The sequence below is a fragment of the Abrus precatorius genome, unplaced genomic scaffold (genome assembly GCF_003935025.1).
Source record: "Abrus precatorius isolate BTA unplaced genomic scaffold, Abrus_2018 Scaffold2, whole genome shotgun sequence".
In the NCBI taxonomy this organism is placed as follows: domain Eukaryota; kingdom Viridiplantae; phylum Streptophyta; class Magnoliopsida; order Fabales; family Fabaceae; genus Abrus; species Abrus precatorius.
This window is the reverse complement of record NW_020874362.1, coordinates 27,615,885-27,639,041: the sequence shown is the minus strand read 5'-3', so window position 1 is coordinate 27,639,041 and position 23,157 is coordinate 27,615,885. Positions and strand designations below refer to the sequence as shown.

General features: G+C 30.9%; 3 protein-coding genes across 3 annotated transcripts; 2 read left to right on the top strand and 1 right to left on the bottom strand.

Moving 5' to 3' along the window:
* Positions 1-371: 371 nt before the first annotated feature.
* On the bottom strand, positions 372-3,451 carry LOC113857955 (probable glucuronoxylan glucuronosyltransferase IRX7). Its single transcript, XM_027490308.1, has 4 exons — positions 2,744-3,451; positions 2,284-2,642; positions 1,908-2,158; positions 372-1,787 (listed from the first exon to the last, which is right to left on the bottom strand). The coding sequence occupies exons 1-4, from the start codon at positions 3,018-3,020 to the stop codon at positions 1,307-1,309; spliced, it is 1,368 nt and encodes a 455-aa protein (XP_027346109.1). The 5' UTR covers positions 3,021-3,451; the 3' UTR covers positions 372-1,306.
* A 9,393-nt stretch (positions 3,452-12,844) lies between these two features.
* LOC113859754 lies at positions 12,845-16,474 on the top strand. The gene is made up of 12 exons (XM_027492450.1): positions 12,845-13,007; positions 13,204-13,378; positions 13,463-13,525; positions 13,628-13,733; positions 13,944-14,048; positions 14,144-14,220; positions 14,348-14,465; positions 14,631-14,703; positions 14,883-15,074; positions 15,166-15,283; positions 16,032-16,256; positions 16,341-16,474. The coding sequence occupies exons 1-12, from the start codon at positions 12,934-12,936 to the stop codon at positions 16,386-16,388; spliced, it is 1,374 nt and encodes a 457-aa protein (XP_027348251.1). The 5' UTR covers positions 12,845-12,933; the 3' UTR covers positions 16,389-16,474.
* Positions 16,475-18,933: 2,459 nt separating this feature from the next.
* LOC113859753 (shugoshin-1) lies at positions 18,934-21,365 on the top strand. The gene is made up of 9 exons (XM_027492449.1): positions 18,934-19,086; positions 19,170-19,207; positions 19,321-19,429; positions 19,517-19,540; positions 19,664-19,732; positions 20,497-20,553; positions 20,656-20,749; positions 20,833-20,890; positions 21,092-21,365. The coding sequence occupies exons 1-9, from the start codon at positions 18,934-18,936 to the stop codon at positions 21,363-21,365; spliced, it is 876 nt and encodes a 291-aa protein (XP_027348250.1).
* The last annotated feature ends 1,792 nt before the right edge of the window (positions 21,366-23,157 follow it).

The following is a 23,157-nucleotide window of genomic DNA, read 5'->3' as shown; positions in this document are numbered from 1 at the left end:
TTTTTTATTTTTGGTAAAAACAAAACATATTCCTTACAATGTGTCTGGGAACGAAAAATCAGTATTGGGCCCTAAGTTGAAGAGCAAAATGAAGAAAACTTGCCATGAAAATGCCTAGCCCATTAATATATCTTGATTAATGGATTAATCTTCAATGGCGAGAACATAATGGTACTATGCGAAAACCATGAAAAGAATAATTGAAAATGAAAAGTTAATTGAAGGGAGAAAATTGTTCTACTTTTGTAGGTAGTATTTACAAGGACATATACCTTCAACCGTAAGTGGTCCAGCATTAAAATTTAATAATAATAAATGAATCGAATTCAAGTAAAGCCCTAAACTAACATAAAAATAAGATTCTCAAAAGTTATTTATTTAAAATTTAAATAAAATGAAAAATATGATAATTAAGTTAAAACCATAACATCCAAATGAACATGCGATGATATAACTAACGAAATATAAGCATATATGGATATTACTTTTTGATTATATGCCCCACGAATGGTCACTATTATCGAGTAAAACCAGTCCATTTGAGATATGCTAAGTTCAGAAGAAACAAGAAAATCCCAAAATTCAAATGAACTTGTTGGATCCTCTTCATGCCTGCGTTGATTTTGACACCCTCATATATCCGTGACCACTGACACACCCTATTAACATGAACTTGTAAAAATTCAAAATAAACTTACCACTATAAAAGTTCTGACACTTCTGACACACTCGCACCCCACATCCCTCATCTTCCTCCATCCATGCCCATTCTCATTAATCATTTCACTCACCAAACCCCAAGAACTCTCCCCCCTTTCTCACACATCCTTTACTCAGTTCCGAGTTAACAAATCTACTGCAACTACTACTATAAAATATAAGAAAATGCACCACCACTAGCTCTAGAATTTTGAAACAGTGTATCCATCTTATAATCTTTTTATAATGGTATTTTATTTACAGCAAAAATGATTTTACAAAATTTAGCTCCCACCATCAAATTTCTCTTGGCCTCCAATTTTCAGTAGTATGTTCACGTTTACCCTTTTTTACAAACCGCACAACCATCGAATGAATTCCAGCCATGTCATCCAGACATTAACCACGTCACCATTAATAAACTCGAAAAAATCTTAAATCAAATCTTTTACCCCTCTGGGCCCCACCGTGAGTCATAAAATTCCATCTCTGAAGAAATTCCAGCTGTTCTCCACTAAATATCATTTATTGCTTACCATGCAGCGAGCGTACGTGTACTTGTCCTCACTGGAAAATAGTAACCTACTTGGCGCCCAATTCACACCCATTACGTGTCAACATCCAATTGGCGCGAAACCCTCGAACCCCTATAGGACCTATCCAGCTTTTCACTCAAAGCTCTTAAGACCTGCCACGTGGCATCACCTTCCTTGACCTGGCTGTTAAAAAGTAGGGCCCTCCTCGTCTCTGGGTCCCACAGGTTCCTCTGGATGGTGCTCAGGTTGGTCGCCGCCACGTGTTCAAGAATCTCCGCCAGCCGCCCCACCTCCCTCTCCGCCACCGTAAGCGAAATCTCACCCCACTTCACGGCGGAAACAAACGGCAACCGTATACCATCGGCTATAACAACCGGCACGCATCCCAACGCAACCGATTCAACCAGTCTCGGACTCCATGGGGCCCACCCCAAAGGACACAAACAGAACACCGAACGAGCAATCTCTGACTGGTAACCGGCAAACCTATGCCTCCGTAGGTAAAACCTCCGGTCACCGTTGAACTTCCGCCATATCACCGTCCGCACTTTCCTTCAAGGTTAAAAACGTAAATTCATTAGTGAAAAAACGAAATTCAAAACAATTAGAGCATGATTACACGTTTGATTAGAGACTAAAATTAAAAAGTGGGAGTTATGTTATTGTTATTACTTGCTGTAAAATCTTCCACTAACGTTCTTGGGATGGACCTCCATTTTTCCACGGAAGAAAACCCAAATATCTCGCCGTCCATTCACCGCAGAATTTTCCATCGTGTCGCGCACGCTTTCCGGTGAAACGTACGGCGGAATCACCACATGTTCAACCTTCTGGCACGGATGATCATACACGACGCCAAACGTCTGCAACACGATCGAATTCTTCATGATTTCTGGCACTCCATCTTCCATCGCCACGTCCTCCTTCACAGTCAAAAACAGAAACAAAATCATTCGAAGAATCGAATCTACGAAAGCAACGCAAGAGCAACAAACCGTTACAAAACACGGGCAACGTAACGGTAGAAACTGAGGTGTGGTTAACATACCAGGGTGTGGAAACAAGAACCGAAATCGTGAGAAGCCACGAAGACGTGGTCGGAACCTCTGCTTCGGTTCCAAAATGGGTACTCCGAAGAGATGAGTTTGACCGCGGAAGCGATGAGGGAACGCGCGTGACCAATTGCTGGGAACCCATTAACGGTGCTGAAGTTGCAAGAGACATAAACTGGAACAAAGAAAAAATCAGCTTCGTAAGGGTCAAACGTGCGCACATCGCTGGTCAACAGAGCCCTGTGAATGGCAACCTCTGACGCAAACAAATGTTTGCTGCATCTTTCATTCGCCAACCAATCCGTGTTGTACTTCGGAGGAAGATCGTAGACAAACACCTTAAGGTTCTTCAGACCTGTAAAAACAAAACAAAAACATAAACATAAAAATAAAATTACGAGCTTTATTAAAAAAAAATTTGATAAAAAATTATAAATAAGATGGGTTTGATTCTACCTAGGTTGTTTTGTAGTGGAGCTGTGGCGTTGTTTGATTCGAAGAGTGCTCTAGAGACATGGGTTGTTTTGTCGTGAGATGTTGGAGTGGTGTGGTGGTGATGGTTGTTGCTGATGAGGTAGGAAGTGAAAAAATAGAGGGAGAGAGAGAGCCAGAGAACCCATTTGTAGTATTTGTAGAAGCAACTCTTTTCTTGTTGAGGCCTGCCATGTTTGTGCAGAAGCTTCATCTTAACATAGTACCCCCTGCTATTTGGGGGTCTCTTATGCTGAACCATTTCATTTAAAGTCAGAGGAAGAAACCAAACACAGGTGTTGAAGGGGTGAATGAGAGGTAGTTGATGGGGTGCTATCGGGTTCTGGTTTGGGAAGAAGTAGAGACCAAGAAACAGTGACAGGAAGAGAACAAAGGGTGGTTCTAATTTAATTTTGTATTTCCAAAAAGTGGGGTTTTGATTATATTAATGCTTGAAAATGAAAATCGTTATGGCATTTGTTGTGGCAGTATTTTAATCGGAGTGTCTAGTTGTATTCTAGATTTCGATTATTCCCTAATTATTTAGTGGGCATTTTAATGGGTAAAAAAAAAAAGTTGAACAAACTAACAAAGACAAACAACGAAGTGTTACAACAAACTAACAATGACAAAGAAAGAGTGTGAGAGAGATGGATTGTTTCTGAGGTCACATGGTGAAAGCTAGCGACGGATCAGAGATGAGAACTGGCCAGGGACTCGGTTATTATGCAGCTTTTTGTCTCTGTTCTTTTAGCTTTATCATTTGAAATCACTTCTTTGCATTTGCACCCATTAGGTATTGATAAAAGAATCCAATTAATTAATAAATTTCTATAAAATATTAGCATTTTCAAAATTAATTTTAAGGACTTAAAAATGTTTAATTTTATTAATAAAATATTTATTATAGATAATTATTTAAATGATAAAAATGTTTTAAATTAATTTTAAAAACTGACATTAATAAAATTATAAATGTTAATATAATTAATCCATATTTTTATCTTTAAATATATTAACAATTTCATTTATTATTTGTAATTTCATATATTAATAAAATTATAAATGTTGATCATCTTTTTCTCTTCAAATCGTCTCATGCAGTATTAGAGAAGAGTTAGGACCCAATAAATAAGTAATTACACTGGTTAAGTAATTTTTTTTAAAAACTAATAATAAATACTATCTTAAAAAATTTATCAAATAATTATAATAAACTGATTGAAATTTTTAGTCTGTGTATATTTTTTTTCAAAATAAATAATTAGGAATAGAGACGATAACTAGCACATAATTTGATATTGGAATATATTACAAAAGTTTTATTTTTAACCATGCGTATAATGCTCCATTAAAAGAAATATTTCTTTTATTATTTTTACACTTAAAAAAAACTTCAATTCACGGTTAAAAATACTTTTACTGTTTGTTTTGTCACAATTAAAAAAAATTCCTCAAAATGAGTGGAAGTGAGTGAGGGAGAGGGGGTATATGGGCTGGGAGGGTTTTTTTTTTTTTTATTTCTGGCATAGTTTCATTTTATACATTTTTAAAGATATTTATAGTATATAAAAATAAAAACTATTTTACTAAGAAAAATGTAATACAAAAGAAGTACTTGTTTAGATTTATTATTGTGGAATTTAATTATTTATTTATCCAAATCAGTGGATAAGATTTTTATATTTTTTTAATCTATCCAGACAATATATATATATATATATACCCTTATCGAACACAGACCCTTAAAAAAGATAAAAATTGGACAGTGAAAAAGTGAATGCACTAAAAGATATGTTAAAAAGGAAAATTTTACAAGTGGATTTAAATTTTGATCCAACCTCTTACGACAATAACACCCATTTGATGTGCGCATTGTTGGAGTTGCTGTGACTGCTCGTACAACCAATTTTCATGGCATTATTATGCAAATAAGGAGATAAGGTTGTCTTTAAACATGCATTATACAAAGAAACATGGTGCATTGTGCATACAGCTACGACGAAGAATTGTCAATGTGATTCAACAGTGGGTCGCATTTGATGTAATGCTTTGCAATTATGCAGGACGGGTGCCAAAGATCATCGAGGTTTTAAAATATATTATTATTATTTGTACTAAATTATCGTTTTTTATGATTAAACAAATGCTAAGGAAAATAAATATTAAAATTAAGTAATATTTTTCGAATAATTAAAAAATTTAATACAATAAAACTAGATATTTCTCAACTCTTATTTTTGAGTAGAGGACCCTTATTATTGTTAATTTTGGGACCGATATTTGGATAAGGTGCTGCCAACACATCTAACATTGGTTGTAATTAAGTGCAGTGCATTAATGGTGGAGAGCTATAAGTTTAATCAGCTGGAAAGTTCGATAGAGGGGGTGGAATTTGAAATGAATATATATATTCGAATTTAGAAGGACGTAAAAGTCTGACAAGGCAACCATGAAAGCTCAAACTCAAAGTAAACAAAAAAAGTAAATAAATTTGAGAGCCAAAGATGTTTTGTGGACCTCCCACGTCAATTGCAAAGGTTCTGAAAAAGCAATACTTTTTGTATGTAAACTTTGTAGAGAGGGGAAAGAAAGAGAATATCGTTGTAATGGGAAGTTCCCAACCACAGCTAATTGAATGCCAATCGAACGAAGTTCCCATCCAAATCGTAAAGTTATATCATAGTTAAACCACATAAAAAAGTTTATATCATAGTTAAGTTACATGCTCTTGTTTGTTAAAATTAAATCTACCAACCTAAATCTTTCCCCTCTAATTATTAAGAGGAATTAAACTTCTGAAATATGTGGAATTGCCCCAGACAAATTAACTTGTTTAATTAAGCTTTAAGTGAACAAATAAAACAATTAATATTCAAATATTATACCATGCACCTTACACGATTATTCTGTAATAATCATGTAAATTTTGTAACATTTATTGTATCACTTGCAAATAGACAGCATACACTCGCAAAAGAAAATAAAAACATTAGTGGAGATGATGCGTGACAAAGAGTGCTCTAAATTGATTTGTATCACTTCTATACGTTTTTTTTTAATAATTTGTAATATTACTTTACTGTGAAAAAAAGACATCTTCTACTATAAAATTAAGAATATGAAAATATTAAAATTAAAAATACGATCGTGAAGCCTCTTATCACTAATGAGTCCTGTCAAACCAAGGCAAGTCATTCATTTTACGTCATGATATAATGATATATTTCAAGGATCGAAAGAGACAGAAAACAAATATTGATCCATTCAGCACACAATTATTTTGTTCAATATATATATATATATATATATATATATATATATATATATTATTTGCTTTCTTCATATCATAAATAATTATCATGCTACGTGTGCGTTTGATTGTTCTTTGTTTTTGTAGCTTTAACATTACGCGGGCTTTCATATCCATTTCTTTACATTATTATTATTATTATTATTATACTTTTATGGGTTTTTTAAAAAATTATGATGGATATGATATAAAATTATGATGGATATGATATAAAATTAGAAACATGTCAAGTAAATGAAAAGAACGTAGACCTATAAAACTATTACGTGTGGGTGTTTAAAATCTCAGTAATTCCTTATTATTTTTTAAAATTCAAGATGTGTATATGATGGCATGAACTATTCGACACGTGTTTAAAAGCTAACTTTTATTAAGTCTAAAAGCTAATTTAAAGAGAATGGCTGAAAAGGAATTATTTCGTGTTTGTTTTTTCATTAAGAATAATACTTTCCCTGGACAGAAGCAGTGGCCAGAATGAAAGGTGATCGTAGCTAGAATGATACGTGTTTGGGAAAAGAGAAAAGGGTAAGTATGGGACATGATTTTTCTATAATTAAAAAGTCTCGTACACGGCAAGGCAATGATTTTCTCTTTTAGCAACACATAAAAGGGAGGAAAAGAATATAGGAAACAGTGCAAGGGTTCAAAACAAATGGGTTTGATGGGTTCAAAGGCTTTTAAACCGATCAAAGCTGCGTTTGTTGACGCATGGGAACGCAGATTTATTCACCGGGCAAGGTGGTATGTGATTTAAAGATATTAAAGAATAAGCAATTTGGTTGTGTCTTAGGGTCAAAGGCAACAGGATTAGTATGCGTCACCTAAAATGAAATCTAACAGAGACATTCTATGTGAAATTTGATGCTATTGGAGGAATTTTCTGGTTGGCGTTTTAGTCGGATAAGCATTCAAAATTCATTTGGATTACTTGTTTGAGCAGCCACAACCAAAGGCAGAGTCACAAACATGGAGTAAAAAAATAAAACTAAAAATGCGTCTAGCCTACGTTGCCATCATTATTTCCTTAATAATTCCCATCAAACACTGGCTTCAATTGTCACTTGCCAAATATTAATGGGTATATATTTGATGGTATATATGCAACACTGACAAAATTCATGGAATTAGCCGCCATATCAAAAATTTTATAATCTTTAAACACACTTTTCAAAAACAATTATCTCTTTTAAAAATCCCTTTCACTGTTTAGGATAATGGGTGATTTTTTTCACTTTCCTTTTCTTATCTCTTCTTCTTTTCAAGTTAAGTCATTTTCCCTGGTTGATTAAGGAAACGGGCACGACCACGCATAGTGTAACACATAAAAGCCAAGGAAAGATGTGCATAGAGACACAACAGGATTTATCGGTTCACTGAATAATTTGTCAATTTTCTATTTCGTGATTATAAAGATAAATACCAAAGGCGGGAGGTCCTTGTCTTTGGTAGATTTTGTTTCAACTTTCATTGCAGTTGAAGAAAAGCTAATTATTCAACATAAACTATATATAATTTGAAAAATAAAAATAAAAATAAAATATTAACAATTATAAACTGAATGCGATTTTAATAAACTTTTTTTATGTTTTTACTATTTTATGATCATTAAATAAAGTGTTACGAAACATAACCATAAGCAACCATACAGTGGTAAAATTGAACTCTGGTGTCCTCCATTTGTTTGTTGGTGGCATTGTTGCAAACTATGTTGAAACGGTGCATTGGATAGAAGAGAACAGTGACACGTTAAGTAATGATTGCACAGTGCACTTCCCCTGCGCACACCTAAATGGCTAAATCTCATAATACCCTACTGATTGTAAAATTTTCTTTATGACTGTTTATTTTATAGCTATAAATTAAATTATCATATTTTAATAAAAAATATATATTTCTTTCTGTGTTTATTTATCATAAATTTATGTTAATAAAACGGCTTTTTTACCGTAATAAAATAAAATAAAATCAAAATTATATAAATGTCCTATAATAAAAAAATTACACAAATGTCCTATTTAGTATTTAAAAAAAAACGATTTAAATTGATTTATTTTAAAAATAAAAAATGATTTAAATCGATTTTGGTTTGTCGTGTACTGTGTCATATTTGTTTAGATTGTGGTTACTTTTTTTTATGGTCTAAACATCAATTTAAATCGACTTTAATGTAGATAAAAAGTTGACTTGAATCGACTTCTGAGTAAAGAGAAAATTCATTTGAATCAATTTCAATGTAGAAAGAAAGTTAACTTGAATCGACTTTAGTACAAAAAGGAAGTCAACTTAAATCGATTTTAGTACAAAGCGAAAGTTAACTTGAATTGACTTTAGTGTAAGATAAATTGACTAGAATCAACTTTAACGACAAAAGCCTGTGGCTTGACCTGACATTTTTAATAAATAAATAATGTTTAGATTTTTTTAAGGCTTGTTTAAATAAACAAGTCACACTTGAGCTGTTTACAAAACACGATAAATTTGACAATGTCGGTATATATATATAATTTAAAAATAACATTGTTTATTTAATAATATTTTTTTATATTTTTAATCTATTATTATTAATATATTATGTTATAATTTTTTTATAATTATATTAAATAAAAATTATATTATATAAAAATTAAAAATATTTATACACGATTACACTTTAAAAAAAAAATTATTTAATAACAAATTATCATATTTGTTATATTTAAACAAGTTAAAGAGTAGTTAAGTATTTAAACAGGAACAAGACGTAATCAAAACTAAACGAAATAAAATTTACAAATAAAATAATAATATTATATTAATATATTTTTTATATTCTTAATTTTATTATTATTAACATTTAATTATTTAATTATTATATTAATGTATTACGTTTAATTCTTTTTCTTTATATTAAATAAAAATTATTTAAATATGAATTATATTTTATTTGAAACTAAAATTTTATAAAAAATTAAAATATACAATTTAATATACAATTTATATATATAATCGGACCATATAGTAAATAATATAAATAATATATACTTTTTGTTACTTATTATGTGTTTTATTTGTATTGGTATAAATTTTTTGAATAAAATACCTATAAAAAAAATTTAGATATCAGATCCACAGCACACAGTCACACTCCTAAATATAAGTATGTCAAATTTTAAATAATTATTTTAATAAATTTGACATTGATGTAAATAGATTTTTTTATTAAAAATATAGTTGTAACCAAGTCATAACATCAGCATTTGACACGAAAGGTAGATTTAATTAATGTTATTTAAATACATAAAGTCCATTAAAACAAATAAATAAATTACTACAATACAAATTAATAATTAAAACTTTTGAAATATAATTAACACTCATTAAATTTAAATTTATTCTAATTCACTAAGTTACAGTTTAAATGTTTACTTGCCTAAAACTATAATTGTTTAATTTATTGCAATAAATAGTAAAAATTCTAATATAAAATACACTACCAGTTTTATAACTTACACTTTATTAAATATTTAACAGACGTTTATACAATATGTGTACCAATCATTTTAATTAGACAACTAAATATTTAATGATAGATTAAATTAAAAAATCCAGAAAAAATTAAATAATTTTTTTAAACATTTACACAACAATTTACTTGTATTATGATTAACAAAATTAAGTCAATTTAAATTATTATTCATCTCCATTATAGTTGCATTGTATTTTTTTTTCCTTTCTTTTTGTCGATTCTTCTCAAAAATGTTTTTTCCTTCTAAGGTCATGGCGGATAGGTAGCACGTCTCTCTCTACCAAAGTCGATTCAAGTTAACTTTCTCCTTACACTGAAGTCGATTCAAGTCGATTTTTCTTTTATATTGAAGTCAATTCAAGTTGACTTTCCCTCTACACTAAAATCAATTCAAGTCGACTTTCTCTATGCACTGAAGTCGATTCAAATTAACTTATTTTCCACACCGAAGTCGATTTAAATCGACTTTGATACAAAAAAAAAGCAACTACAGTCGATGAAAATCAATTTTTTTAAGAAATAAATATGCACAACAAACTGAAATCGATTCAAATCATTTTTCATTTTCAAAAAAAATTAATTTAAATCGTATTTTTTTAAATGCTAAACAGGACATTTGTGTAATTTTTATTTTATTTTATTATGATAAAAAAAGCCTAATAAAACACTCTATCATTATATATATAATTATTATTTTGAAAATTTAATATAATTCATGTTTACAAAATATAATATAAATTTATAATGCATAATTTTTCTTAATATTAATGAAATATTCATTTATTTATTTTAATAAAAAAGATTGAAATTAATTTTAACTTTAAACCAACAGGACTAAATTAAATTGCCTCTGGTGTTGCTAGGTGGGGTTTTGCCGTGTTCTATGGTGAGATAACGCTTTCCAGTTTCCACTACTTCCATCATGAGTTTAATATCTTAATTATAAACAAAGTTTCCTTTTTAGTTTAGATTTGAATATCATCACAATTTCACAACAGAAGAGTGGATCTTTATAACTTTGCATTACTTGGGTCCAACTCTCTGTTATTATCTCTAACATAGACTAAGCTAATGTCTAGTCTGCAGACAAATTTGGAAATTTATGGCTTCGCATGTGTGTATTTTTTAAAATAAAATTACTATTTAGTATATTTAATGCAACGTAACAACTGAGGTTAGCAAGACCTTAATTTTATATCTAATATCCCCAAGCATTTATTTATGGAGTTAGGTTTTAGGTCAATCCACAGTTTTACACATTAATGGGAACGACACTACCATGAGTCTCTGTCTTCCAAAATTAACAATTTGGAAGACATGGCCTGAGTTGCCCATTCGCAATAGAGCAAAAAAGGACGAATATTTAATTCATGGTGATGTATATATGTTAATTTATGGTAAATTTCAGACAATGCTAGTCAATAAAATTAAGATCATATAGGTATAATTTCCACGCATCACCCACCAAGTGATGGAAAACCAACCCACTAGCAAATATATTAAGCCATTTTGTTTGAAACACATTACTATTTGTAAGTTGTAAAATACAGGTTGAAAGACACAACTAACGCTGTTAGTAATGCATTCACATTCCCCCCCGAATTTAAAGATGGGGTTATGAAAAGGGAACAGTTTTTATCACAGCATTTATTCATATGCCAATGCAATATTCCTCAAAATGAGCAGATATATATTTTGATAAAGTTAAAAGTGTACAAAAAACTAGAAAGGAACACCCTATATATGCATGATAATTGATAAGAGGAGTTAGAAATGGGAAAAGGTAGCGGAATTTTGTTTATGCACTGACCCTACAGCATTGCGGTATGAGCTGTGTTAGCACATGCATGGCTTAAACAAAAGACAGGACAAGAGTCACTTAACACAGCGAGTGGTGCCCTCTCTGTCATCAAATGTAGAATCTTCCAAATTATTGTAGTGAAAAGTTCAATGAAAATTGCCTTTGGGTATGGGAACATGTTCTCATGTGTGCATGTGACACGTTAGAGGGAATACCAAAGTTGAATTGGAATATGAATTGAATTTAAAGGTTGGCAATTGGCAAGTTTAGTTATTAGTATTATTTTCACATATGCTTGAGTTTTGAAGAAGTGGGGGACATTGGATCATTGGTTTGGAGGGCGAAGGAGTATATTGGCTTCATGTCCCCTACCTTGGCATGAAAATTGAGGTTTCTTTCTTTAATGAGTATTTGACCATGTTAAGCTTTAGATCGGTGATATCATTCTTGTATAGCTAGTAGTATTTCCTAATGAAAATTGATTACATCTGAGCAATTTTGCATGATGACTTGTAACAATTTATAAAGAAAAATGAGGTCCATATTATACACGTATGGATGTGAATTTAAAGTGAGAAGATTATACAACTTTTCTTTAACTACATGGTTAAAAATGCTCTAAATGACCTTTATTAGGATTAAAGGGAAGGGAAAAGGAGAATAAAAAGTTTGAATTTAGTTTAACATTTATTAAACTCTTTATGAGGAAAAACTGACATTTAAATTTTTTTGTAAATGAATTAAATTCATGCAGTGGGGCATATATTTAGGCTTCCTGCGTGGCTTCAGTATTTCATATTTAAGAAATCTGCCCACTTTCTTATAGAATAAGATAGTTAAAGACATCCTTTTTCTTTGTCCATAGAATTATTGGGAACCCCAACGAATCATCATATTATGGTTTATTTTTTTGTTTTTAGTCATGATTCGATGGTTTCTATCTCTGACTAAAAAACTACAGAAAGCCTATTTGTTACGGGCCTGGAGAAGTCAAAAACATTGGAGAAAAAATCCAAATTTTTGGTAAGGTCCTATGTCCAAATCTTTTTCTTTTTGGGTCAATCCGCTGCTGTTGTCCAATTAGAAATTGGACAAAAATTTTTACAGGCTCAAAAACAGAGTATATGGGCTTTAAGGCCTTACACTTTTTAGTCTTGTGTTATTGAGAGAGATTATTTTATTCTAAAGAAAAAAAATCATATTTTGTTATCCTTTTAAAAAAGTTAAAAAAAAAAACTGATTAAAATATTTCTAATGTGAATGTGAAATAAATGATTTTCCCTTTTAATTAGAGAAATCTATAAAAAGGAAGTCAAATTTAAATTAATTTCAATCTTGTACATTAAAATTCACCTTCCTCTTTTTATTTGTCAACATTAAAAAAAAAAAAAAAGACAAGGGGATATTTGAAGATTTTTTCCCTCCAAATAAGGAACCCATAAAAATAGGCGTGGCAGCCCATAAAAACTATTAGTTTTGTAAATTTGCCGCATTCACTACTCGTAACTCTACTTTGCAAATTAACAGTTTCAGTTTTCAAGCACAAACTCTGTGTGATGGATATGAACGACCCTTTGGATTTCGAAGTAGAAGACAACCTTCTCAAATCTCCTCCAATCAACAATAAAAGGTTTTTCTTTTTCTCAAACTCGTTTTACATCTACCCAACCCTTCCAAGTTTCATTTTTTAAAATCGGGTTTAGGGTTTTATAGTTCCCTTTTGCAATTTTTGTGATGATCCATGTTTTGCGTTGTATTGGTTTCCTTTTGTTTATTCTAACAGTGGTTTATAGAAATAAAGTAATTGAAATTTGAATGTCAACCAGGAAGAAAGTTATTGGGTTGGATGATCTTCTTAAAGACCATTATAGAGAACAGGACAAGCTTTTGGAGAAGCAGAAGAAGGCTAAAACTAAGGCAAAGAAGAATAAAAGTACTTATGATGATGAAGATAGCAAAGAAGCCAAGTTAACTAGGCTAGTTGAGAAATGTCACAATCAGGTTACCTGTTCTTGTCTCTCTCTCTCTTTGCTTATGTTTTTGTGTAATTATCATCATCTGTTGCTGATTGCCTTTTTCATGCAGTTGAAAGCTTTCGGTGAAGATCAAGAAATTCCACCTTGGGGAATAAAAGTTTTTGGAGATCAGGTCATTATACTAAGTCAAATGCTCTGTATATGGATTGCTACTTTCATCTCTTAATTGTTTGGATATTTGAGGTTAGTAATGTTTTCATTTTGTGAAATGCAGAAATCCTTTCCCTCTCTAGATTTTCCTGATACTGGAGGTTGTAACCTTTTACAATCTTTTTTGAACAACAAGCTAAATTCTGTGGTTCAATTGGCCTCTGACAAAGGTTGTTATGGTGTCTTGTTTGTTAAGGCTACAATGTTATCTACTTTGTTAATTTGCAACGCTAAGAAACTAATCTGTTTTTAACATGGCAAAATACTGAATCAAGGCAGATTCTTATCAAGTTGCTGCTTATATGCATGCTATCAGATAAAACTGATGTTTTTGTTTTTAAGTGGTATCTTATGTCAGTTAATATTATGCATTTTTTCAGGAGATATCTTTCTTGAAGGGTTATTAGTTAATGGCTGGCTTTCAAAATTAGCTTTCCTGCGTGGTCATGTTGAAAAGCCAGTAGCCATTTGGGCCTTCAACACAAGTGAGTGAAAGCATAGACTTTTGCGTTTATTTTTCTTACTAACTATGAACATAGCAGCAAGATAGTCATACATATATTTTAATTTGTTCTTTCAGTGTTATATTCATCCAAAAAAGAGCTCCAAAACTCTTCTAGTGACTTTTGGTGTGCAATTCTCTCTTTTGAAAAGGAGGTAAACTTGTTTCTTTGTTTTCTCTGGCATTGTTCCAATGATAAAAATAACGACTTGGCATCTTTCTTTTAATTACTCTATTCACTATTGATATTAAATATTATGATTAACAATCATCCTTTACCAGGTTGATGAGTTGCCTGTCAAAATTGATTGGTTTCCTGGGTATACAGATTTGAGAAGAGCTCTTGACATTTACGGGTTTCTCTTCAAATTTTCATCTAGTGTTGATCCTAAATGTTCAGGTAAATTTCTTATGTCTGCACTAGTTTATCTCTTCATTGTGAAAGATGGATTGTCCTTCTAGAGAAATATGAATTTGTTAATTTTCAGCATTGTAAAGTTGAAGTGTTCTATATTTTTACATTGGTATATATCATGCTTCTAAGAACAATCTAAATGTCTTTTAGATTCTGCCATTGGAGGACCACCACAAAATATTATAGCTTGGGTCAGATTTGTCACTGCCTGTTGTCTGATAAGGTAGTAAACACCAGTGAGTCTACTTAGAGGATAACCTGAATGATTTTCTGTTATTTGTTTCTTTGTTGGTCATCCTTTGAGTTTGAGGTTGCTTTTATTATATTTCCTACTGATAATTCAAGTAATAAAATTTTGAAAGTATGATAATGTCAATTCATTTCTCTTGATTCTCATTGCAGGAGTAAACAAGCTATGTTTTCTACTGTAGAAGCCGAAGAGATAGTTGAAATTATTATTTTTCTATTCCTTGATCGCCAATTTCAAGGTTTGCTGGTGCTTTTGAGTGACTGCATGCAGACAATTGTTAATTACTTTACAGACCAGGAATGGTGCTCAAGTTGTGAGAACATAGCAAAATTCATTTCTTGCAGGTCATTTTTTTTTTCAATTTTTTGTTAGTAATCTTGCCCTTGACTTTGTAATTGCTTTCCTTTCCTTATTTTTGCTCTCTTGATTGTGCAGGATCTCTAAAGATTTGAATTGCATTCAGACTATTGAATGTGTTTCAAAAGTTAACTCTCGTTGTAAGCAACTTAGAAGGACAATTGCTTATCAGACCTTGCTTTCTTGTTTTGATGGAGTATGCTACCTTCCCTTCTCTCATAAAGTTTATTTATGCTTGTGCATATGAAAGGTACATTGAAGGTCCCAATGATGTGATGGAAAGTTAGTATATGAGCAGCAAGTTATAGATTATGTTTAATGTTGCTTGTTTAAATGAAACTGCTGTGTAATAATTTAGAAAAAAAAGAAGAGCTGTTTGTGAAATTATTCATTGAGTTTATTTTTATGGAATGTTTGTCAAAGCTTTTCTCACTCATTCTTTTTATGGTATTAACAAATACTACTAAGGCATGTTTGATCTCAAAAATTCTCCACAACTTAAATTTTCAAGTATGCCCTTAATATTTTTATTTTTTTAAGTCCAAAATCCAAAGTATTACAAACAATTAAATTTTCAAATATGACTCTTAATATTTCCATATTCATTAATTCAATGTAAATGTAATTTGGAAAATAGTCTTTTTTTTTGTTTGAGCGTAGAACTGTAGATCTATGCATTAATAAGCATTGTTGGTTTTATTATTTGAACTTTCATTTTCATTTTAAAATATTTGTGTATTACAAACTGAAAACACTAAGCAAAATGTGCAAGTTGACTTTAAGTTTTAAGACTTGATTCTCAATAACAAAATGATGTGAGAAAATTCTGTTAAACAAAAAAAATAATCAGCATTGAGTACAACCATATTAATTGTGACAGTATGCATGGATATGAATAGAGATTTGCTTCTGAATTTTTGAAAAGTGAGCTGACTTTTTCTCAGATTAACAGTGGAGAAGAGATTGTCAGATCACTTACAGAAATTAACTTCAAAGACAAAAGTTGTGATTTCTTCAAGATGTACATTCACTTAGTTTTGACAGAGAATTGGGTTTTGTCCAACTTATATACTGAAGACAATCCAGTAATCTATGAGATGTTCTGTCTTTTTCTTAGACATTGTTCTAGCTTAATTTCAGCCACGGACTTACGATCATATGCATCAAAGGTGAATGAAACAACTTTATTACTTTTTTTTAACCACAGATTTATTTTGTGTGATTTCATGTATATAAATAATTTCATTTTACAGGTTCGTCATAGGGCAGCATATCTTTTGCACTTCTCTATCTATAAATAATTGGTTTCAGGTATCTTCAGTATCCTATACCCAGAATTTTATCAAGTAACAATGAGATGAAAATATTTTAAAGAAAGCTATCTAGTATCTAATAGATAGGTAGACCTTTGGCATATATTGTGCATATTAGTAGTTGGTGCCAGAGGTACATGACAATACTTATCCTATTGCTTGGTCAACTGAATGATGTGTACTTTATCATGAGACTTCATCTGAAACGAATATCCAATCTCATGGACAGACCAGTAAAATCTTAGAAGATATGTCCCAACATTGCATTCTTGTCTCACAAATGACCACACACATAAACATATTTCCTTTAGAGTGCATCTTCACTTATTTGTCATTTTACTTGTAGGTAAGACATTTCTGTCAAGTCTTTCTCTTCTTGTCCTGAGATGGCCAGATCTTAGAGATTGAAAGATTAAGGAATACTGTGTTGCATTGGCACCAATCACTACATAGCTTATCTTGACTCTTACATCTGATTCTTCAGAGTTGTACAGAATGCTCTCCTTTCCTTAAGCATGAGATGTTCTAAGAGCATACATGAAGGGTGAAATTGGTTGTTTTGGCTTTTTGTTAGCTGACGTGAATTAAGATTTGTTGCTCATCCAAGGCTATAAATTGCTAACTTTTGAAATAACAATAAGAATATCTGAAAGAGTGATGTTATTGTTACTAGACTCTCTTTTCATTATATTTTAAAAGTTATTATCTCTTTTATAAGGAAATCAATGTGTTAATTATACTTTAATTTATTTTAATAAAAACAAGTTTGTGTATTGAGTAATGATGAATGGATTTCTTATGAGTATTTTCTTTTTCATCAACTTCTCTCGTTAATTTTAAATATGGCATTGTTTATTTTTAAACTTCACTAGATGAAATGATAGTTTAGACATATTGGCTTTAAAATAGCACTAAATCCTTATTTCATTTTTTGAAGTCTCAAAGTTCATTATAGGAATTAATACCAAGTGGCTAATCATTTTGGGTCGTAAAATGAAGAAAAATTTGACCTTAATAAATTTGTTTATAATAAAATAGACAAAATTATAATATATTAGTTATTTTTGGAAGAGGTGAGTGTAATTTTAAAAAGATAATATAATTTAAACATTACATGAGAGAGGAAAATACTATTTTATCCTATTTATGAAATCAAAGTGAATCATGATGATCTAACAATTACATCCTTACTTGATACTCATTTAGGAAAGCAAGAATCATGTGAGAAAGAATTTAAGGTGATGGAAAGGATTAAACTTGTTTGGTAAATTAAAAAAGTTAAGTGAGATTAAAAAAAGAGAGTAAAGCTTATATAAATTTATTTCTTTTCAAAGTTGTCAAAAAAAAGAGGCATAAGATAAAATCATGTTTTTCTTTTTCCTATATAACCCTTTGTTTCACGTGGCTTGCTACTTTATTTTCACTTATTTATCTAATTTTCTTATTAGGAACATGTTAATTTATTAAAAAAATTATTTTGTTGTACGTTTTCTTATTTAATCAAATAAGAAGAAAGAATTATATATGTATGTGTAAAGGTCTACTAAGTACTAACATGAAAATAGTATAATCATACTAGTTATTTTTATTTTAAAATATTATGTAACCAGTAAATATTTTATGCAATGTATTGATATTTAACTTTATATAAAATAAAAATATCTGAAAATTATAAAAAAAAATATAATTAGTTTAACAAGGTTTAGCTTGAAAAAAAATATTACTGTATCGAAGAAAACTGCATTGAAAAAGGAATTTAAAATTAATTAAAAAAAGCATAATGAATAAAGAAAGATTTAAAATTTAAATTTTACGGTCGAAAGGGTAAAAATGACATGTCCTATTCTTTCAAGTGTTAAAAGATGCAATCACTTTTGAGAAGGTGAATTCCAATGAAATTGACAAGTACTTAATGCATTGCTTGTTAAATTCAAGTAAAAATTTAAAAATGAGAGCGAAAAATATTTAGAATTATAAAAGGAATATAAAAAATCATTTTAAATAGAATATCAAAAGTATAAGGTAAAATCAAAATATTTAAACTTATATAAAAGATACATATTTAATTCATTAAATTTTGAATTTTAAAAGAAAAAGGTTGAGAATCACACGTGCTGTTTTTCTTTTTAAAAGAAAGAGTATAAATTAGATATTTGTGAATAAATTTTAGGAAAAAAATAAATAATTTCTTTAAGATACTACTCGAAGAATAAAAAACATAAAGTTTTTTTAATTATTGATAATATATTTATTATATTTTAATATGGAACTTGTTAATTTAAAACGGAGGTTCGGAATGCTCTGAAAGATTTGAAATTAGGTTCGGAGTTGGGACGACGCAACGGTAATTTTGGTTGGAGAAACCGTTAGTTATCTTTCGTTTCAAAAACCTTTCCTGCGACCATTTCTTCCTTTTGGCTTTTGGCTTTTGGCTTTGGTTTGCTTCATTCACACTCATTCTCTTCCTCAACCCAAGTTTCTTCACTTCCAAATGAATACCCCAATTTCAATTATTCGATAGTGTTTCGAAACAATGGCGAAGAAATCAATTGGAAGCTTAATGCGGAAAAAGCTCTCTGATATCACCAACATTAACTCTCACTCTCAACAATATAACAACCCACATTCTCTTCATGACTCTGACACCTTCCCCTCTCACCATGATTCCATTCAACAACTCCTAAAGGTTCATTTTTATCTTATTTTATTTCCTAATATTCTTCCTTCTTTTTTATTTTATTTAATCTTGTGGGTTGAATTTTGATGCAGGAAAGAACGGCTTTGATCCAACTCCTTGCCGAAAGAAAGTATTTTCTCGTACTTCTTACCTTAACGTTAAACATGTTTTTGAGTAATCCGAGGAAGCAATGAAGTTCTTAATTTTATGTTGTTTTTCTTGTTTTGATTAAAATTTGAACAGTAAAATGATTGAAGTGAGTGGCGCGGAGCTGCAGAGGCTGAGAGGCGATATCAAGAAGCTGCAGCTGCAAAACTGGAATCTTGCTCAGTCCAATAGCCACATGCTAGCGGTGAGTTTCGAAATTGCACAATCACGTTGCGTTACTGGTTGATTGAGGGTTATAGTAATGGTTTTGTTTTTGTGGTTGATTTTGCAGGAGCTTAACTTGGGGAGGGAAAGGGTGAGTGAGTTAGTTCATTCCTCCAATAATATCTGTGGATTGCACCTTAACATGGTTTTTTTGAAGATAAAAAAGAACAGAAAAAAAAAAACATTTTTTTGAATTGCGTGATACTGGTTTCAGATAAAAACGCTGCAACATGAGATTTTGTGGAGGGCTGCTTTAATTAAAGGAAGGACTATGGATGTGCAGGTATGCTACGCTCCAAGCTTGATTTTTGAATTTCATCTCAGTTACTTTAACTTGAAGTGTTAAGATGTCCCAAGTCCGTTAGAAATATAGCCAGAATATACCTTGTAAGACTTGCATAATCCTTCTCTTAAATGAGTTGTCTTTTAGAGTAAGGACTACTTTTCTAATATGGTATCAAAGTCTATTTAATTTGAACGTCTGTCATATGTGTACGAAGGGAGTGTGACTTTCTATTATGAAGTGTAAAATGTAACGTGTAAGATGTCTTTGGCAAGAGAATGCATGGGAAGTTTCTCCCTTGACATGAATCTTCATTTACTAACATGATTTTGTTTTTTAATTTACTTTTAAGAAAATAAGAATGATTGGCGTCAACCTAATTGCTTTCATGAACTAATACTGTTTGCAATTGACAGAGAATATATACAATTACGATTTTCGTTGGAAATTAAGATTCAATTGCAGAATTTTGCTTTTATATGCACCTTCAAATTGATCTGTTGTTATGTCCTTAAGTTTTCCACCGGCCTCGTCTGTTCTGCTACCTATATCTTCAATATTTTATGTTAATTGGCAAGATATGTGCATAAAGAGCCATAAGAACATTATTTTAGCTCGAGTTAAATGACCCGAATTTTGGGTGCGCGTGTGGTGTAAAAACACTCCTTTGCAATCTGCAATATAGGCCCAACACAATTGCTTCCTTTTACTTTTTCTCCCCTCTTTTATCATCATAAATGAACCGGACCACACCATTTTTGTAGGAAAAAGTGGAGCTTAACAACGAAAAGAATTCAACTTTGCCACAGTCACAGACACAGGTTCCTGTGCAAAACCCTTCACTCATTTTTATGCCATAGTAATGACATTTCTGTATGTTATTTCTCACTCTTTTTCTTGTTGTATGTTTTGATTGGCTCAAGGAAGGGGATGAAAAAGCAGGGCAGCCACCCCCTGAAGCTAGCAATGACGAACAACAACCACCCTATAAGAATAGAAGACATATAAGGAGTAGATGTAAATGCTGGCACTTGCTTCATGTAAATTTTTTTCACATTTTTTCTCTCGACACTGTTTAAACTTGTTATGGAACTTTGCAGCTATTGGTTCTTCTACTGCTTCCAAGAATACAAACAAAGACAAAGCCAAAGACAATAGGTTAGTTTCATGCTTTAACAATGCATCGTTTATATTGCCTAAGCTCATTGAAGAAGTACCAAAATTTAGTTGCGATGAATGCATGAAATACTTGAAATTGCATTAAGGGCTTTCATAATTTTCTTTCCAGAGAATATTCTTGAATTTACAAAATAATTATTTAATAAGAAAATTGTTAATATGTTAAATTGCTCTATACAGGAGACGTTTGAGGAGACATTCTGCTACGTTCAAAACCCATGAACATGAACCTTTAGAAAATTTGTTCGAGTTAGAGGATGCTGCAATTCTTGTCAATCAACCTGGACCTAACATGCTGAGATCTTCAACTTTAAAAACAGAAACAGGGGAAAGCTCTGTTTTAAGAAGAGAAGCTCCGAGGTATTCTTTTGGAAGACCCTTACGAAGTGCAGTTCAGAAGGTTCAATCTTACAAGGAGATTCCACTGAATGTCAAGATGCGAAGACTGGAATAAGATATTCAAGATTAACTGATACAACTATATTTGATGTTTTTTCTTTGACCACTTAACATATGTATCTTATGCTCATGTTGATTTGTGTATGTTGTATCCTATGTTGTTACTTTGTTGGCTACGATTCATCAAGTTCTTATACTTTCATCACTCTTTTTTGTTAATTGAAAATAACAGTCTCTTGGGATAAATCCTAATATATGGAGTAAAATATATGATTTCAAATATATTTAATTAGTTTATAATTTAAGTTATTTAACTATTATTATAATCATTTATATTTTCAATAATTATAAGAAATGAAAGTTACCCTTATAAGACTAAATAAATTTGACAGATGTTCTTGTAAAATGATAAAGTGACCAAATGAAATCTCTAGGAATACTTACAAAAAGGGGAAAATTATGGGAAAAACTTAGGAAGCTAAAACCAAAAAATCTATAACTAGTGGTTGAAACTTGTTTTTTGGTCCAAGTGTTACAAGTTCCTACGCTATTAAGATTATATGTGGGCCTTAAGCAGTCCAAATATTGACAAACTGTGTTGAAGATCTCATAGCATCTCAAGATCGAAGCCCGTCAAGTTTTTATTGTAGGGTCCAAGTGAGTTCTAATTAACATAAAATAAGATGCAGCCTTGACCAAAAACAAATGAAGTTGTACCCAAATTTAATTTCAGAAAAGAAAACAGAACATTGTATTGAATAAAATGACACGAGAAATGATTTAGAGCTTTAAAGGTCTTAAAGGCATGTGAACTTTTTCCGTGACAAGTGATTTGTGACCGAATAGAAATTGTGCAACCATGTGACATTAGACTTGATAGTCAATACCTCAATTCTTTGTGATTCCATTAACCAAAGCCTTTACGGAGAAACCGTGTGGGGCCTCCTCTTAGCTTCTTTTCTTTCAATTTTTATGCGTAATAACAATGGTAATCCTTTCCTTTTGGTGTTTGTTTTGACAATGATTTGCCTTCTGTTATAATAATATCATTCACTCACAAACCAATATCATCTCCTCTTTCTTCACTCTTATTCCCTGTCCTTATGATCAATTGCTTTCACCTCCATTTTCATCTACCTTTTCCCCCACTTCGTAAAAAAATTAAATAAAATGTAAAACTTTATTATTCTTTAACAAAATAAAGAGTTAAACATAATTGTAGTCACTACTTGTAGTCTTGAAAAAAATATTATTAAAAAATTAAAGCATTTAATAACTTTAGAAATATTATTTAATAAATATATTTTATCTTTTAACTTTAGAGCACTTTTGGTTTATGGGGATTGTTGGAAATCAGATTGGGCCACGCGGCAGTATCTAAGGAACGTTAACTAACAATCTAAGTTGTCTACATGCAAGATCTGGTCGGAACAATGGGACAAACGTGCCGTCGTTTTACTTACACTTCGAGACCCAAAATCTTCTGATTTCACATTTTTTAAATGACATTAGATTCTTTGTTCAACATGTGATGTTAGTTAGTTACACTATCATCCAATAACCTTTTTTTAACCATTTTCAGATTAGGTTGTTGGGTAATTTTTACACTCTTTTATTATAATTTTTTTATCTTAAATTATTTGTCTTTAAGTTTAGCTAAAGAAAAAAATTAAGCGGAATATACATAAATTTACAAGAAATAAATTATGTGGCAGTTGGGGTTTCTTTCCTTAGTAATTTGTCAGTGAAGTTTTTAAGTAGATTTTACTCTCTTGTACACACACAGACACAAGTAACAAGAGTTGTATTAAATGAGCTTATTTTAAATAAATTATTGTTATATAATT

Bases quoted from the DNA above. Each gene is read 5' to 3' on its own strand.
- LOC113857955 (XM_027490308.1), bottom strand. From the start codon at position 3,020: ATGGTTCAGCATAAGAGACCCCCAAATAGCAGGGGGTACTATGTTAAG. The intron at 2,643-2,743 runs GTAGAATCAAAC...TTGTTTTTACAG, and splicing joins TCCACTACAAAACAACCTAG to GTCTGAAGAACCTTAAGGTG. The intron at 2,159-2,283 runs GTATGTTAACCA...TTGACTGTGAAG, and splicing joins GTTCTTGTTTCCACACCCTG to GAGGACGTGGCGATGGAAGA.
- LOC113859754 (XM_027492450.1), top strand. From the start codon at position 12,934: ATGGATATGAACGACCCTTTGGATTTCGAAGTAGAAGACAACCTTCTC. The intron at 13,008-13,203 runs GTTTTTCTTTTT...AATGTCAACCAG, and splicing joins CCTCCAATCAACAATAAAAG to GAAGAAAGTTATTGGGTTGG. The intron at 15,075-15,165 runs GTCATTTTTTTT...TTGATTGTGCAG, and splicing joins GCAAAATTCATTTCTTGCAG to GATCTCTAAAGATTTGAATT.
- LOC113859753 (XM_027492449.1), top strand. From the start codon at position 18,934: ATGGCGAAGAAATCAATTGGAAGCTTAATGCGGAAAAAGCTCTCTGAT. The intron at 19,541-19,663 runs GTGAGTGAGTTA...TACTGGTTTCAG, and splicing joins TTAACTTGGGGAGGGAAAGG to ATAAAAACGCTGCAACATGA. The intron at 20,750-20,832 runs GTAAATGCTGGC...GGAACTTTGCAG, and splicing joins AAGACATATAAGGAGTAGAT to CTATTGGTTCTTCTACTGCT.